Genomic DNA, 16790 nt, shown 5'->3' on the forward strand with positions numbered 1-16790 from the left:
ACAGCACAACACTGATCATGGTTACTTGGGTGCAGTCGTATTGATCTGAACCGCCCTTCAGGTCAACCTTTGCGAGGAAACTACCTGGGTGATCCACTTTTTACCGTCCTTTAAGTCCAAGTATGAGCACTCACACTTTACCATGTAATAATTCATATCTTTTCCCATATCTCCCCATACGTATTTTTATGCAAGGTGACTGACATCTAGCATGTATTTCAGACAGTCAAGTATCCCAGATATATCCCCTCCTTTGTCAGTAATCATCTTTCAAGACGCCTACACTGGCGTATGTCCACATCTCTGACGTGAAGTTATCACCGTACCCTTTTGAACTACCAAGGTCAAGTTTGTACCATCCCCGGAATCGAGAAACTTTGCCTCCAGGTCTTGTGCTAACGATTCTATCCACTCATAATTTTCAGCTTTCTAACGTTTGCCTCACCTTGGACAGCACAAGTCTTTTCTTTGATAGGCAATTTGGGAAGCGATTTCCCCGGGAGCCTTCTGGCTACAAATCATCATCAATCGCACTCTTCCTCAACGCATATATGATTTCAGGCATCTTTGTCCCTGCCGCCTTCTCTCTGATTTTGTTTCAGCTCCCCTGACATCTTAGAGTCCTTTTCATATTCCGCGGCCATATTACTTGTTAAATGTAAATTGTTTGTTTGTTGTTTAACGCCGCACTCGGCAATAATCCAGCTATATGACGGCGGTCTGTAAATAAGCGTCACACATTATACCCATGTTGGGAATCTTTGACGTGACGAGCGAACGCTTTTATCTCTTATATCTCTTTTATCCAGTGATTGACATTATGAGCACCGATCTACGCAATTGGGATACGATGACATGCATCAACCAAGTCACCGAGCCAGACCACCCGATCCCGTTAGTCGCAAGCATGGGTTTCTGAACACCTATTCTAACAAAACCCGGATATTGAGTGAGTATGGTTTTACACTGCTTTTGTAATATTCCATCAATATCACGGCGGGGGACACCAGAAATGATTTGTGTTTGTTTGTTGTATATCGCTGCACTCAGCAATATTCCATTATATGACGGCGGTCTGTAAATAAGCGTCACACATTATACCCATGTTGGGAATCTTTGACGTGACGAGCGAACGCTTTTACCACCAGACTACCCCACCGCCCTAAAACGGAAAAACCTCCGAAGGGTCATGAGCGGCAACCAAGTTCAATTTGCAATATTATGGTCTAAGGGGGACAACTCCTACCTGTGTTACAATACATTATCTCGAAAACTACACCTAGTATCAGTTCACGTTTGATTGAAATAACAAAAGAGATTGCACACATTATTTCAGATAAATGACTAATGGTCAAACTGAGAAAGAATCTCTTGCATCCTGGAGTGTTGGCTTGATGGTACAGATCTGAAGAGAGTCGTACAAAGTTGCTTCTAATGAGATACAAGTACATACCTGCACACATCAGATCACGTGATCCACTAACACGACAGGCGATGAGCGGGTTGTAGTTATTCTAGGAACCAGGAAGAGAGACGACTTCAGAGAAGAGAGCTCCACGTTGTAAAAGAGGTAAGTCACATATTTAGACGCCATTGCACATACACACGTATAGATTTTATATTATGTGACAGTTCATGATTGTGTTACCCATGTTTTACTCTATACACGCGAGGGCAAAGGTTTGACTTTAACACAGCACGTATCCACCATGATTACATTCATATATGGTCTGGAAGGTAATTTAAGGTACGGACGTTTACTACAATGTCTGAAAAACTATCGGACCTACTGCAGTCAAAGTTGGTAAGAGATTATTAAACAGTCATACATAACTGGATATTACATTTTTAAGAAAATCGGTGCATGAATAAAAAATCTGTCTATTTAGCTATCACTATATTTTATCAACAATTAGACCTGTTCGTCACGGGTGGAACGAGCATTCATTGAAACAGCTATCTGCATAATGCTACCCCTGCGTCACAGGGCCATATGACACAGTTGAACCAATCAGCTCAACTCGAAAGGGTGCACGGGAACCACGCACGTTGAGACGCCCAACGCTAACACCGTGTGGAACAGGTCTGGTTGTTGATGAAATATTGTAGCAGGTGTATATATTTGTATTTTAGCTTTGTTTGTAAATAAAACTATTTCAAGTTTTATTTCTGTTGAACTATATTCAACAGAGGTGTGTTTGTTTTTATCCCATCATTCTAAGTCCAGCCCTCAGTGATCAATCACAACCCAAGCTCTACTACATTCTTTGTCCAGCCTCTACTGATCAATGACATCCCAAGCGACCCTGTGATTGGCCAAATTCAAACTTTACCTTCTTTCTCTGACTAACTCCATATTGCCACCTTCACTATGCACTGCACTGGGAGTATTCATAGATCACAACAAAAGGGTGTCTATCCTGATTATAAATAAACATAATCCTCACACCCCGTAGCCGTCTTGGTGTCATCTGTTTAAAATAATGGATAAAGCCAAGGAAACCCGGTTACAATATTGATGATAGCTAAATAAGACAGATTTTTTATTCATGCACCGATTGTCTTTAAATGTAATATCCAGTTATGGCGATGTACACGATTTGACCAGAGTTATGACCCATGACAGTATATGCCTGTACGATTTTGTCTGTTGTGTGTGTGATGTGTGTGTATTTTTTTAGTGTGCGTGCGTGCGTGCGTGCGTGCGTGCGTGCGTGCGTGCGTGCGTGCGTGCGTGCGTGCGTGCGTGCGTGCGTGCGTGCGTGTGTGTTGACAATCCGTATCCGGTCATGAAGACAGTCACTCCACTTCATGAAATGTATACAGAATATAAAACAGCTCCCGTGTAATACCAATTTTATGAAACTCGTGAATAGTTGTGGTATCTGACGAGGGAAAGCGAGTCAGACACCACAACTATTCACTCGTGTCATAAAATTGGTTTTACACGGGGCGAATTTAGTATTTTATTTATTACTTGCCATTTATAACGTTTTTAGAATTATACTGTCGAGTGTGAATGGGATGACACTTACACGATCCACGGCATAATACAATTGAGTTTAACAGAATAATACTTCAAACACGTCAAAAGTTGAAACGTATGAATTTAAAACCATACAACGGTCCATCTTTAGAATTCAGGCGTGCGTTCCACAAAATTATCGTAGCGTTAAGGTTATCGCAACTCAAATACTTAACTTAGACCAACGACTGTCGTTGCGCTACAGTACGATCGCCTTGTGGAACGGGGCCTTGCACCTAAAAGTTTACAATCACGTCACAATAACCGATGACGTAATTTCATCGAGTGTGCATAAGCTCCTCTCAGTGATGTTTCATCTCCACACGCAATGTCGTTGAATAAGCCAAGGGATGTTGAGAGCTTTCAATATTTTTAGTGAAACGTGTTCCGAGAGTACATAAGCACGCGTTTTGGTATTACACAATGTGCAATACAACAGTATGTTTCTTAAACCGATGATCTCTTCACGGGCAAGTAATAAACATATTGATTACTTAGGGGGCGAACGTGAAATGGTATCATGATACTGCGTGGTATTTGAGGTTTAGGGCGACTTCCGTAAAACATAATTAACAAGAGTCGTGATGTTCCACAGATATACATGCAATGGGGCGCCGTGTTGTAACCTAAACTCCTGTCTCGCTGTCTTGTAATGATGTCACGTCCTGGGACGTTGGGGATGATGCATTCATGTACATGTTGTATGATTCTGTCTATAACATGTGCCTATATACTTCACTAAACTATCGGTTTGGCTTCAGTTTGGCTAAGAAGCCGACAGAGAACGACCTCACTTGTGTCATCTGTACAGAGGTGTTCACAGACCCAGCCACACTTCAGTATCATCATACATTCTGTAAGTCCTGTCTGCTGAAATACACATACACACAGCCGGAAGCAGTACAAGCCAAGTCCATCCCATGTCCCTCCTGTAGACAACAGACGAATGTGACCAACCCTGACAGTCCAGTAGAGGAGTGGGTCAGTCAGCTGAAACCAAGCCACGTCATACAGGGGCTGATGGACGACTTTGGACCCGGCACAAAGGGTAATCACCTTATTATTGTACTGCCTGACTAATATACCTTTTTAAAGGGTTTTTTAACAGCCACACATGTGTGCATTGACGAGCATTCACTAATAGAATTGCTTATTTTGACTTCATGTTAATCGATTTTGATGCAGGATAAATATATATTTCCTGCAAAGGGAAATATATTACATTCTGTTTGCGTCAAAGAGCTTCCGGTGAACTCAAATACCTATTACCATAATTTTATGAAATCGACATGAATTTTATGTCCTACCCCTACCAAGTCGTCATTCCTTTTTGTTATATTATTGTCAGTTATTAATACAATCTGTATGACATGCTAGCATATAAATGTCACAATTTGTGTCTGCTTATCCTGATTGGGGGCTGCAATATATGCCACAGCTAGGACGGGATGTGTTGACAGAACTGTGGGGTTGATCTTAGTCGCCCTCCACTGTGACATGCCACAGCTAGCACAGAGATGTGTTGACAGAACTGTGGGGTTGATCTTAGTCGCCCTCCACTGTGACATGCCACAGCTAGCACAGAGATGTGTTGACAGAACTGTGGGGTTGATCTTAGTCGCCCTCCACTGTGACATGCCACAGCTAGCACAGGGATGTGTTGACAGAACTGTGGGGTTGATCTTTGTCTCCCTCCACTGTGACATGACACAGCTAGGACGGGTTGTGTTGACAGAACTGTGGGGTTGATCTTAGTCGCCCCCCACTGTGACATGCCACAGCTAGCACAGGGATGTGTTGACAGAACTGTGGGGTTGATCTTTGTCTCCCCCCACTGTGACCTTCGACAGCTAGGACGGGTTGTGTTGACAGAACTGTGGGGTTGATCTTAGTCGCCCCCCACTGTGACATGCCACAGCTAACACAGGGATGCGTTGACAGAACTGTGGGGTTGATCTTTGTCTCCCCCCACTGTGACCTTCGACAGCTAGGACGGGTTGTGTTGACAGAACTGTGGGGTTGATCTTAGTCGCCCCCCACTGTGACATGCCACAGCTAGGACGGGTTGTGTTGACAGAACTGTGGGGTTGATCTTAGTCGCCCTCCACTGTGACATGCCACAGTTAGGACGGGATGTGTTGACAGAACTGTGGGGTTGATCTTAGTCGCCCTTCATTGTGACCTTCCACAGCTAGCACAGGGATGTGTTGACAGAACTGTGGGGTTGATCTAAGTCGCCCTCCACTGTGACATGCCACAGCTAGCACAGGGATGTGTTGACAGAACTGTGGGGTTGATCTTAGTCGCCCTCCACTGTGACATGCCACAGTTAGGACGGGATGTGTTGACAGAACTGTGGGGTTGATCTTAGTCGCCTTCCACTGTGACATGACACAGCTAGGACGGGTTTAGTTGACAGAACTGTGGGGTTGATCTTAGTCGCCTTCCACTGTGACATGACACAGCTAGGACGGGTTGTGTTGACAGAACTGTGGGGTTGATCTTAGTCGCCTTCCACTGTGACATGCCACAGCTAGCACAGGGGTGTGTTGACAGAACTGTGAGGTTGATCTTTAGTTGCAGGTACATCTTACAGGTTATGCCATGGCCCAACATTGTAACAAAGCATGTTAAATGAAAACGTGTATGTTAAGTTCTCTGTCAGTTCAGTCTCCCATCTAAAAAGACGCTAACCCTGACGCTGTAACCCCCGAGGGGTTTTAATATCCATCTGTTATTGTATATCTAGTCAGCAAATAATAATCTTGTGATTATGATTACCTGTAGGTCATGATTGACTAGGGAGTCCTACATTGTGAGACAGCATCATTGTTTCATTACAACCTGTGTCATATGATATGTTCATCTCCAGAAAGGGCGTGGCCGTTTATGACATACTAATGTGTTATATGTTATTATTTCTTTAGATGGTGTGCGATTCTTATCATGTTTTTGACAAATGAAAAAAAAAACACTTGTCTTTTTAGCTGTGGAGGAACATGTGTGCAGTGTTTGTACGAAACAAGGAAAGACAACTCCCGCCACTTCTTGGTGCTCTGTCTGCGATGTTGTGTACTGTGAAGCATGTCTCCAGTTGCACAACATGATGCCAGTGTTGTGTGACCATGAAGTGGTTCACTTGTCTGATCACACCAAGACAAAGGTCAAGCGTCGCTTCATGTGTCAAGTCCACAGAGACAAACAGATAGAGTTGTTCTGTAAAGACTGCAAGCAGGCAATATGCACGATATGCTGCAGTATAAAACACAGGACATGTAAGGATGTTGATACAATAGAGAGTATGACCCCTCTTGTGAAGGAACAACTGACAAACAAAAAAGAGACACTCGGAATCAACATTGCAGCTGCGAATAATATCCTAACCCGGAGAAAATCTAAAATTCAAGATGTGAAGAGTAATTCACAAACCTTCAAAGATCAAGTCATGAAGACACGGGGTACAGTGATGCGTGCTATTTTAAGAAAAGAGAAGCAACTCCTTGGTGTCATCGATAAAGCTACTGATGAACAATTACATGAGTTACAAGCAGATCTACAATCCCAGGAGATCGATCTACAGATGTACCAGCAGCAGTATGATTTCACAGCCAATGCTGTGACGTCCAACTGTGAGATGGACATGTATGCCATCTATGAGTCGATGGGTGAGACTTTTACAGACAACAGAGACACGGACAACAGACCAGAACAAGGAATGGTTGTGTTCACACACGACCTGGACAAGCTGAGTAAAGCAGTTGATGAGCTACAGCTGGGAGAGGTTCAAGTCGTCCATGGAGTGAGTGATCCCGAGTCTTCTCCCGTTCTACATCACACCCTTGACTGCAAGGAAGATGGGGACGGGGAGGATCCTTACTTGTATGACGTCACAGTGTTGACTGGTGATAGTTCAGTGAAAATGATGGTAGTTGCAGATTATGATAACAAGAGACTCCAAACATATTACACACAAAACTTCAATTCATTCCAATATCAGCTCCTGTGTTCTAATGGTCCTTGGCAAATAGCCAAGTTAAGTGAGAGTCAGATTGCTGTCAGTGTTCCAGACAGTAAGGAAATAGTTACAATGAATGTTACCCCAGATCCTGAATTACTGTCAATTATCAAAACAAGCAAGCAGTACTACGCCCTGGCCTGTCTGAGTCCTTCACAGCTGGCGGCAGGTACATGGAGACAGTCTCACTCTGTGGACATACTGGACCTGACAGGGAGGATACTGAGGTCTATCAACACGGGAGTGATAGGGAATCCAGACTTCATCCACGTCACCAGAAACAACAACTTGATAGTCAGTGAAAGAGACGCAAAATCCCTTGTATGTGTGACCAGTGAAGGGGACGCTGTTTTCACCTACACACCCACAGGAGACAGAGCTCTGTCATATCCTCTAGGTATCACAACAACCAGCACAGGAGATATCCTGCTTGTAGACTATCACTCCCACAAGGTGATTCAGCTGACAGAGTCGGGACAGTTTGTCAGAGATGTCCTCACACAACAGGATGGTCTTATATGTCCTCGTGGTGTCTGTCTTGATGCTGACGGCCTGCTGTATGTTACGTCTGGGAGATATGTAAACGTATTCAAATTCTGCCCACGCTGAATATGGCAACAGAGATAATTTTGATCTCCATACACAGTTGAATATTTCAAAAGTTGACTCCTGCTTTAGGATCGGATCCAGTTCTTCACTTACACACGTAGTCCATCATGTCATTGGTTAACTACAGGGCGACCTAACAGTAGTAGAAGTCTGACCTGATAGAAGTACTTCTAAAGTAGACCTAGCACCAGTAGAAGTCTGACCTGATAGAAGTACTTCTCAAGTAGACCTAACACCAGTAGTAGTCTGACCTGATAGAAGTACTTCTCAAGTAGACCTAGCACCAGTAGAAGTCTGACCAGACAGAAGTACTTCTCAACTAGACCTAGCACCAGTAGTACTCTGACCTGATAGAAGTACTTCTCAAGTAGACCTAGCACCAGTAGTAGTCTGACCTGATAGAAGTACTTCTCAAGTAGGCCTAGCACCAGTAGAAGTCTGACCTGATAGAAGTACTTCTCAAGTAGACCTAGCACCAGTAGAAGTCTGACCTGATAGAAATACTTCTCAAGTAGACCTAACACCATTAGTAGTCTGACCTGATAGAAGTATTTCTCAAGTAGACCTAGCACCAGTATAACTCTGACCTGATAGAAGTACTTCTCAAGTAGACCTGGCACCAGTAGTAGTCTGACCTGATAGAAGTACTTCTCAAGTAGACCTTGCACCAGTAGTAGTCTGACCTGAGAGAAGTAATTCTCAAGAAGTCCTAGCACCAGTAGAAGTCTGACCTGACAGAAGTACTTCTCAAGTAGACCTAGCACCAGTAGTAGTCTGACCTGATAGAAGTACTTCTCAAGTAGACCTAGCACCAGTGGTAGTCTGACCTGATAGAAGTACTCCTCAAGTAGATCTAGCACCAGTAGTAGTACTTCTCAAAGTATACTTAGCACCAGTAGTAGTCTGACCTGTTAGAAGTACTTCTCAAGTAGACCTAGCACCAGTAGTGAGGTGAGGTGAAATTGGGTTTAACGTCGCGTCCAAGATTATTGCACTTATATAGCGACGTAGCACCAGTAGTAGTCTGACCTGATCTAAGTACTTCTCAAGTAGACCTAGCACCAGTAGTAGTCTGACCTGATAGAAGTACTTCTCAAGTAGACCTAGCACCAGTAGAAGTCTGACCTGATAGAAGTACTTCTCAAGTAGACCTAGCACCAGTATAAGTCTGAACTGATAGAAGTACTTCTCAAGTAGACCTAGCACCAGTAGTAGTCTGACCTGATAGAAGTACTTCTAAAGTAGATCTAGCACCAGTAGTAGTACTTCTCAAAGTAGATCTAGCACCAGTAGTAGTCTGACCTGATAGAAGTACTTCTCAAGGAGATCTAGCACCAGTAGTAGTACTTCTCAAAGTATACCTAGCACCAGTAGTAGTCTGACCTGATAGAAGTACTTCTCAAGTAGACCTAGCACCAGTAGTAGTCTGACCTGATATAAGTACTTCTCAAGTAGACCTAGCACCAGTAGTAGTCTGACCTGATCTAAGTACTTCTCAAGTAGACCTAGTACCAGTAGAAGTCTGACCTGATAGAAGTACTTCTCAAGTAGACCTAGCACCAGTAGTAGTCTGACCTGATAGAAGTACTTCTCAAGTAGATCTAGCACCAGTAGTAGTACTTCTCAAAGTAGACCTAGCACCAGTAGTAGTCTGACCTGATAGAAGTACTTCTCAAGGAGATCTAGCACCAGTAGTAGTCTGACCTGATAGAAGTACTTCTCAAGTAGACCTAGCACCAGTAGTAGTCTAACCTGATAGAAGTACTTCTCAAGTAGACCTAGCACCAGTAGAAGTCTGATCTGATAGAAGTACTTCTCAAGTAGACCTAGCACCAGTAGAAATCTGACCTGATAGAAGTACTTCTCAAGTAGACCTAGCACCAGTAGAAGTCTGACCTGATAGAAATACTTCTCAAGTAGACCTGGCACCAGTAGAAGTCTGACCTGATAGAAGTACTTCTCAAGTAGACCTAGCTCCAGTAGTAGTCTGACCTGATAGAAGTACTCCTCAAGTAGACCTAACACCAGTAGAAATCTGACCTGATAGAAGTACTTCTCAAGTAGACCTTGCACTAGTAGAAGTACTTCTCAATGTAGACCTAGCACCAGTAGTAGTCTGACCTGATAGAAGTACTTCTCAAGTAGACCTAGCACCAGTAGTAGTCTGACCTGATAGAAGTACTTCTCAAGTAGACCTAGCACCAGTAGTAGTCTGACCTGATAGAAGTACTTCTCAAGTAGACCTAGCACCAGTAGAAGTGTAACCTGATAGAAGTACTTCTCAAGTAGACCTAGCACCAGTAGTAGTCTGACCTGATAGAAGTACTTCTCAAGTAGACCTAACACCAGTAGTAGTCTGACCTGATAGAAGTACTTCTCAAGTAGACCTTGCACTAGTAGAAGTACTTCTCAAAGTAGACCTAGCACCAGTAGTAGTCTGACCTGATAGAAGTACTTCTCAAGTAGACCTTGCACCAGTAGTAGTCTGACCTGATAGAAGTACTCCTCAAGTAGACCTAACACCAGTAGAAATCTGACCTGATAGAAGTACTTCTCAAGTAGACCTTGCACTAGTAGAAGTACTTCTCAAAGTAGACCTAGCACCAGTAGTAGTCTGACCTGATAGAAGTACTTCTCAAGTAGACCTAGCACCAGTAGTAGTCTGACCTGATAGAAGTACTTCTCAAGTAGACCTAGCACCAGTAGTAGTCTTACCTGATAGAAGTACTTCTCAAGTAGATCTAGCACCAGTAGAAGTCTGACCTGATAGAAGTACTTCTCAAGTAGACCTAGCACCAGTAGTAGTCTGACCTGATAGAAGTACTTCTCAAGTAGACCTAGCACCAGTAGAAATCTGACCTGATAGAAGTACTTCTCAAGTAGACCTAACACCAGTAGTAGTCTGACCTGATAGAAGTACTTCTCAAGTAGACCTTTTACCAGTAGAAATCTGACCTGATAGAAGTACTTCTCAAGTAGACCTAGCACCAGTAGTAGTCTGACCTGATAGAAGTACTTCTCAAGTAGACCTAGCACCAGTAGTAGTCTGACCTGATAGAAGTACTTCTCAAGTAGATCTAGCACCAGTAGTAGTCTGACCCGATAGAAGTACTTCTCAAGTAGACCTAGCACCAGTAGTAGTCTGACCTGATTGAAGTACTTCTCAAGTAGATCTAGCACCAGTAGAAGTCTGACCTGATAGAAGTACTTCTCAAGTAGACCTAACACCAGTAGTAGTCTGACCTGATAGAAGTACTTCTCAAGTAGATCTAGCACCAGTAGAAGTCTGACCTGATAGAAGTACTTCTCAAGTAGACCTAGCACCAGTAGTAGTCTGACCTGATTGAAGTACTTCTCAAGTTGACCTAGCACCAATAGAAGTCTGACCTGATAGAAGTACTTCTCAAATAGACCTAGCACATGTAGTAGCCTGACCTGATAGAAGTACTTTTCAAGTAGATCTAGCACCAGTAGTAGTCTGACCTGATAGAAATACTTCTCAAGTAGACCTAGCACCAGAACATTTGTGAAAGGAACGCACAATGACAGCACTGAATGAAGACAACACAACACGAGAGATCACGTGACACAACCAGATGATATTGGAGAGTACTGTTGTTATATGTTGTTCATAGAACAGTAATGTTGTGTTGTGTTGTGTAATATATATCTGACGTGTGTTGTCATGGAGTAACATGTTCACATAATTGCGCATGCTATCTGTCTTCAGATTATCAATTTCGACAACCCATCTCCTAATGTTTTAAAGGGGCGTTTAACTCTTATAAAATACCACCAGCGTTCGGTGATCTACAGCGGATATAATAATGTGTGGATGCTGTGAGAACTGGTTCAATTCTGTAAATGTACTAATCTGTATCTGTTATTTCCACAATCTGTGGTATTGAGTAGAGTATAATAGTAACAAGATTCCACTCAATTCGGACAATACGCTCTCTCAGTCATATCCCAGACACATAGGAGATAAGGAAATCTTTGCCGTAGCGATGTTCAAGGAAAACAATGCTGTACACCCATGCAGGTGAATTTGTATTCATAGTTTACAAGGGACAGGGTGTGGTTTGACAGGTGATCAAAGGGACGCAACTCTGTGCAGAAATATGTATCTCTTTATGCTCTTAATATCCTCTTCCGGAGCCTGGGAATATTCATTAGTCTACAATTTGTCCTGAGGTTTTACAAAAGCAATTATTTGCTCACTGGACATGTTTGATCTTCTGAATAAAATGCGTCATAAAAAGTTATTATTTTTGACTGCTACTTTCATACAAACAAGTTTGGTGTTCTATAGCAATGACTGAAAACATATCCTGTCTGGAACAGAAATCCCATGTGTAAAGTGTAAACGTTGTTTATTCTGGCAAACAGTTTCTGCTTGAACTCTCTCACCTAAGTTAATCACGTTAATACGTGGCATCACAACTACTAAATGATTATGCATACATGTTTATATAGTCTTTACATATACTAGTATATAATCAATTTGCCTTTATTGCATATGCAGGAAACTAGGATATCAGCTAAGTAAGGATGGATGAACAACTTCTATATTACTTCGTACTCCAACTTCTAAATGCCTCGCAAAGACGTCATGATATCAGCTGACGATTTTGCATTTTGTCAGAAACAAGTGTGAGCAAGTAGTCACAAGAGCGGAGTTAACAGCACACACAACAAAATGCAAGCAAGAGTATGTCATCAACTTATATTTTTTTCATTTAATCTTTATATTTCTAATAACATGACATGTTATAGGTATGGAGATAGTAATGTTTTTCACACTATGAATGAGTGACATATTTCATCCATCATTGTGTATTCCAATAGTTCGTGATACATTTTAATTGATAAACGTGTTGAGATCTGTATATAATAGTCTAATGCAAAGTAAAACATTTTCAAGGGTAGAAGTTGGAAATTATTTGTCATTTCACACTTTTTTGACTTGTTGTCAATCATGTTGTTAGATTGACAGGTGGCGATAGGTTAATTGATAGAGATACTTTTATCACTTCTGTGGCTAATTCAATTGATTGGATAATTTGCCTTGATCTATATCCGTATATCATTTTTATTAATGAAACTACTTTACTTTTCTGGAGACAAGAATAGTTCAGTGTTTGAAACAGAATGTATCAATAAAAACACAGATGCTTTTATCAAAGCTCTAAGGTATATTCATGTTTTACTCATTCAGTGTACAGACAAATAGCTCTCATACCATGCCACTTGCCAGTCTACGACACCGGCATCGATATGACAAAGTCAGAAGTCACCAAGATTGCCTTATCATGCATGGCACTTTGTCCTTCCCGGGTAATGAGTTGTATGATATTAACAAGCAACTGTATGGATCTTTACCCCACTGTGACAGCATCTGTATCCACCATTTTGCTTACATCTTCATCAAAGTATACTTTAAGAGGTCGCCATCTATTTAGCTGCTTGTTTGATTTCATCAATAGTCAACCCTGTCCATCCAAAAACCATCCTATGATGTGTCCGAAGAAAAGTAGAGATGCATGATTCAGGAGTGGTCGTTGTTTGTGTGAGTGAGTTGTTTACATTACTGTAGTCATTAGTGAGCGAGTGAGTGAGTGAGCCTTTAGTGAGTGAGTGAAGGGCCTACATTACATTACCCATTAGTGAGTGAGTGAGTGAGGGGGGGCTACATTACTTTACCCATTAGTGAGTGAGTGAGTGAGTGAGGGGGCCTATATTACTGTTGCCATTAGTGAGTGAGTGAGGGGGCTACATTACTGAAGCCCTTAGTGAGTGAGTGAGTGAGGGAGGGGCCTACGTTACTGTAGCCATTAGTGAGTGAGTGAGTGGGTGAGTGGGTGAGGGGCCTATATTACTGTAGCCATTAGTGAGTAAGTGAGTGAGGGGGGCTACATTATTGTAGCCATTAGTGAGTGAACGAGTGAGTGAGGGGCCTATATTACTGTAGCTATTAGTGAGTGAGTGTGTGAGTGAGGGGCCAATATTACTGTAGCCATTAGTGAGTGAGTGAGGCTACATTTCTGTAGTCATTAGTGAGTGATTGAGTGAGGGGGGGCTACATTACTGTAGCCATTAGTGCGTGAGTGAGGGGTGAGGGGCCTATATTACTGTATCCATTAGTGAGTGAGTGGTTGAGTGGTTGAGGGGTCAACATTACTGTAGCCATAGTGAGTGAACGAGTGAGTGAGTGAGTGAGTGAGTGAGTGTGGATGCCTACATTACTGAAGCCCTTACTGAGTGAGTGAGTGGCCTATATTACTGAAGACATTAGTGAGTGAGTGAGGGGGGCTACATTACTGTAGCCCTTAGTGAGTGAGTTGGTCAGTGAGGGGCCTACATTACTGTAGCCATTAGTGAGTAATTGAGGGGACTACATTACTGTAGCCATTAAACAGGTTCAGACTCCCGACCTTGTCTGGACCACCTGAGGTATTGTGCTACCCCGTTTCGTACCTACTACGCCACGAGGAAACTCAAACTGAAACAAGGTGGGTCTTGTTCCATGCAGTTCCAAGTTGATTCGCCTGCTCTTGTGAAAATGGATATTTTAACCACACTGACAAGAAAATGCCAACTTGCAACATGAATATTTAGATGTTGTCCTAAAACGAATTCAATTCTATGAAACAGACAAATGATGAATCAGCTCTTCAGTAAAACACAAACTTAAATTATCCTTGATAATGGTACCTGTGAAAGGTACGAGTCAAGAAGTCCATTTGTGACATCATCAACTACAAATGTACATCTTGATTGCCACACTGTTAGTGTTACCATTGTGGGCTCCTTCTTGTTACGTCCAGGCCAATCACTAGACCTTCACTGTAATTGGCTTCTCTCCTGTATTAGTGAGTGAGTGTTAGTGTTACCATTGTCGGCTCCTTCTTGTTACGTCCAGGCCAATCACTAGACCTTCACTGTAATTGGCTTCTCTCCTGTATTAGTGAGTGAGTGTTAGTGTTACCATTGTCGGCTCCTTCTTGTTACGTCCAGGCCAATCACTAGACCTTCACTGTAATTGGCTTCTCTCCTGTATTAGTGAGTGAGTGTTAGTGTTACCATTGTCGGCTCCTTCTTGTTACGTCCAGGCCAATCACTAGACCTTCACTGTAATTGGGTTTTCTCCTGTATTAGTGAGTGAGTGTTAGTGTTACCATTGTGGGCTCCTTCTTGTTACGTCCAGGCCAATCACTAGACCTTCACTGTAATTGGCTTCTCTCCTGTATTAGTGAGTGAGTGTTAGTGTTACCATTGTCGGCTCCGTCTTGTTACGTCCAGGCCAATCACTAGACCTTCACTGTAATTGGCTTCTCTCCTGTATTAGTGAGTGAGTGTTAGTGTTACCATTGTGGGATCCTTCTTGTTACGTCCAGGCCAATCACTAGACCTTCACTGTAATTGGCTTCTCTCCTGTAAACATCATTGGCGTCGTCATTATGTTGTTATTTGTGTACATTTATCCCACCTTGTGTAAACGTATTGTCATATATATATATATATATTAACTCCATGTAGTTACTCAGCATTCACCTGATGAAGGGACAAGAAGCTCTGAAACGTCGTCACAAAGAATAATGTTATCCATAAAAAGTCTCCTGTGTTCGTATTCTTTCAACTTCAAACAACTTCAAAACTTCCCCGATGTCCTGGACTCCTTTAGTGCTGCACTTATTGAAGTAGCCACATGGCAGATTGGATATGTACATAGGCCTCAAGTATGTAATGCCACTTTGACCAACGCCTGCATTGTTTCTTGTACAGTAAACTATGGTTATAACTCAAAGCGACCACCAGTTTTAGTTCGTTATAACCATAGTTTGTTATAAGCATATATAAAGCATATATACAGCAACTGTACGGGACCCAAAAAAACAGTTCGTTATATCCGCCGGTTCGCTATAAGCGTGTTCGTTATAAACGTAGTTAACTGTATGTAGATTTTGTACCAACTTACACTGGCAGTATCATGGGTCAATCAATCTTCTGTACCAAGTTTAAAAATGCAAAATGTCTAACCAAAGTAAGATTTAAACACCAGCCCACACATGGCTAATACATATAAATATCTAACCAATGACCAGAAAGCCGTTTCCCTTTGGTTTCAACTAAGCCCCTATGTATATATTTCTGTATACGACCCCCAGTGTATTGTTCAAGTCTCAATGTGTCATGTGACCGGGTGTGGACAGAGTGAGTCGTGTAACATACATCTGTCATTCACAGACAAACATTCTGTACATCATTGTTTACACCCAAGGAAACTCTCGTCAAGTCACTTGTAAAACATTGCTTCAGAAACACTGAATTATCCTAGCTGGTTTGAAGAACAAAGCAGTGCAATATCTTCAGCTTCTGAATCCTGCTTTCTCTCTACACACCTACCTCAGCACTAAGAGGCTACGTACACGTGACATCACAGACATGTAAAAACATTTATCGTACTTGGTCCGAATTAATAACAGTTATATTTTCACTCTGTGAACTAAGTGGGGTACATGGATTGTTTTAGTCTGACTTGGGTGTTGGCATATTGTGGCACAAATAGGGTGTTGCCCTTTCTTTAGCTGTAATACGGAAAACACAACACGGACATGCTCATATGCAAAATGACTTGATGGCATTATCCATTGTACAACTACAATTTTGCTGAGGATGAAGATTTGATGATATAACAAAACATCCAACAAATAAAGTGTGTTTTGAGTTTGCTGTTTAACGCCGCACTGATAATTTCCAGCTATATGAGGGTGGTTTGTAATTAATCGAGTCTGGACCAGACAGTCCAGTGATTGACATCATGAACATCTATCTACTCAACTGGGATAAGGCGTCATGCGGACCTTGTTACTGTAACACGTGTGTGTAACTAGTGTGTGATAAGCAACATAGCGCCTTGTCTTATGACATTTGTATTGGAGTTGTAAATCATATTTTACAGGAAAGGGACGTGAGTGACGTATTGACGGGTCATACTTTCAGAAAGGGGGGAGTTAGTTGGGTGTTTGAAATAGGGTTTACCGGGCGGCAGATACAAGATGTTAGATTCAGGAGAAGTAATGTATATCGTTGTTATATTCAAATGTGTAGCAAACGCAAGCTATTGGCAATGGAAGCATG

The 16790-nt window shown here is 42.2% G+C and overlaps 1 protein-coding gene and 1 long non-coding RNA gene across 2 annotated transcripts; one reads left to right on the top strand and one right to left on the bottom strand.

The window, feature by feature from the left end:
• Positions 1-1336: 1336 nt before the first annotated feature.
• LOC124111530 lies at positions 1337-7868 on the top strand. Its single transcript, XM_046471267.2, has 3 exons — positions 1337-1570; positions 3787-4073; positions 6013-7868. Exons 2-3 carry the CDS (start codon positions 4046-4048, stop codon positions 7647-7649), a joined length of 1665 nt encoding a protein of 554 aa, XP_046327223.2. The 5' UTR covers positions 1337-1570; positions 3787-4045; the 3' UTR covers positions 7650-7868.
• Positions 7869-9987: 2119 nt separating this feature from the next.
• On the bottom strand, positions 9988-11132 carry LOC125372629. The gene is made up of 3 exons (XR_007218205.1): positions 11015-11132; positions 10070-10246; positions 9988-10036 (listed from the first exon to the last, which is right to left on the bottom strand). It is a non-coding gene; the product is annotated as an uncharacterized LOC125372629 (long non-coding RNA).
• Positions 11133-16790: the final 5658 nt, after the last annotated feature.

This window comes from Haliotis rufescens, unplaced genomic scaffold (assembly GCF_023055435.1).
Source record: "Haliotis rufescens isolate VD_foot unplaced genomic scaffold, xgHalRufe1.0.p SCAF_44, whole genome shotgun sequence".
Lineage (NCBI taxonomy): Eukaryota > Metazoa > Mollusca > Gastropoda > Lepetellida > Haliotidae > Haliotis > Haliotis rufescens.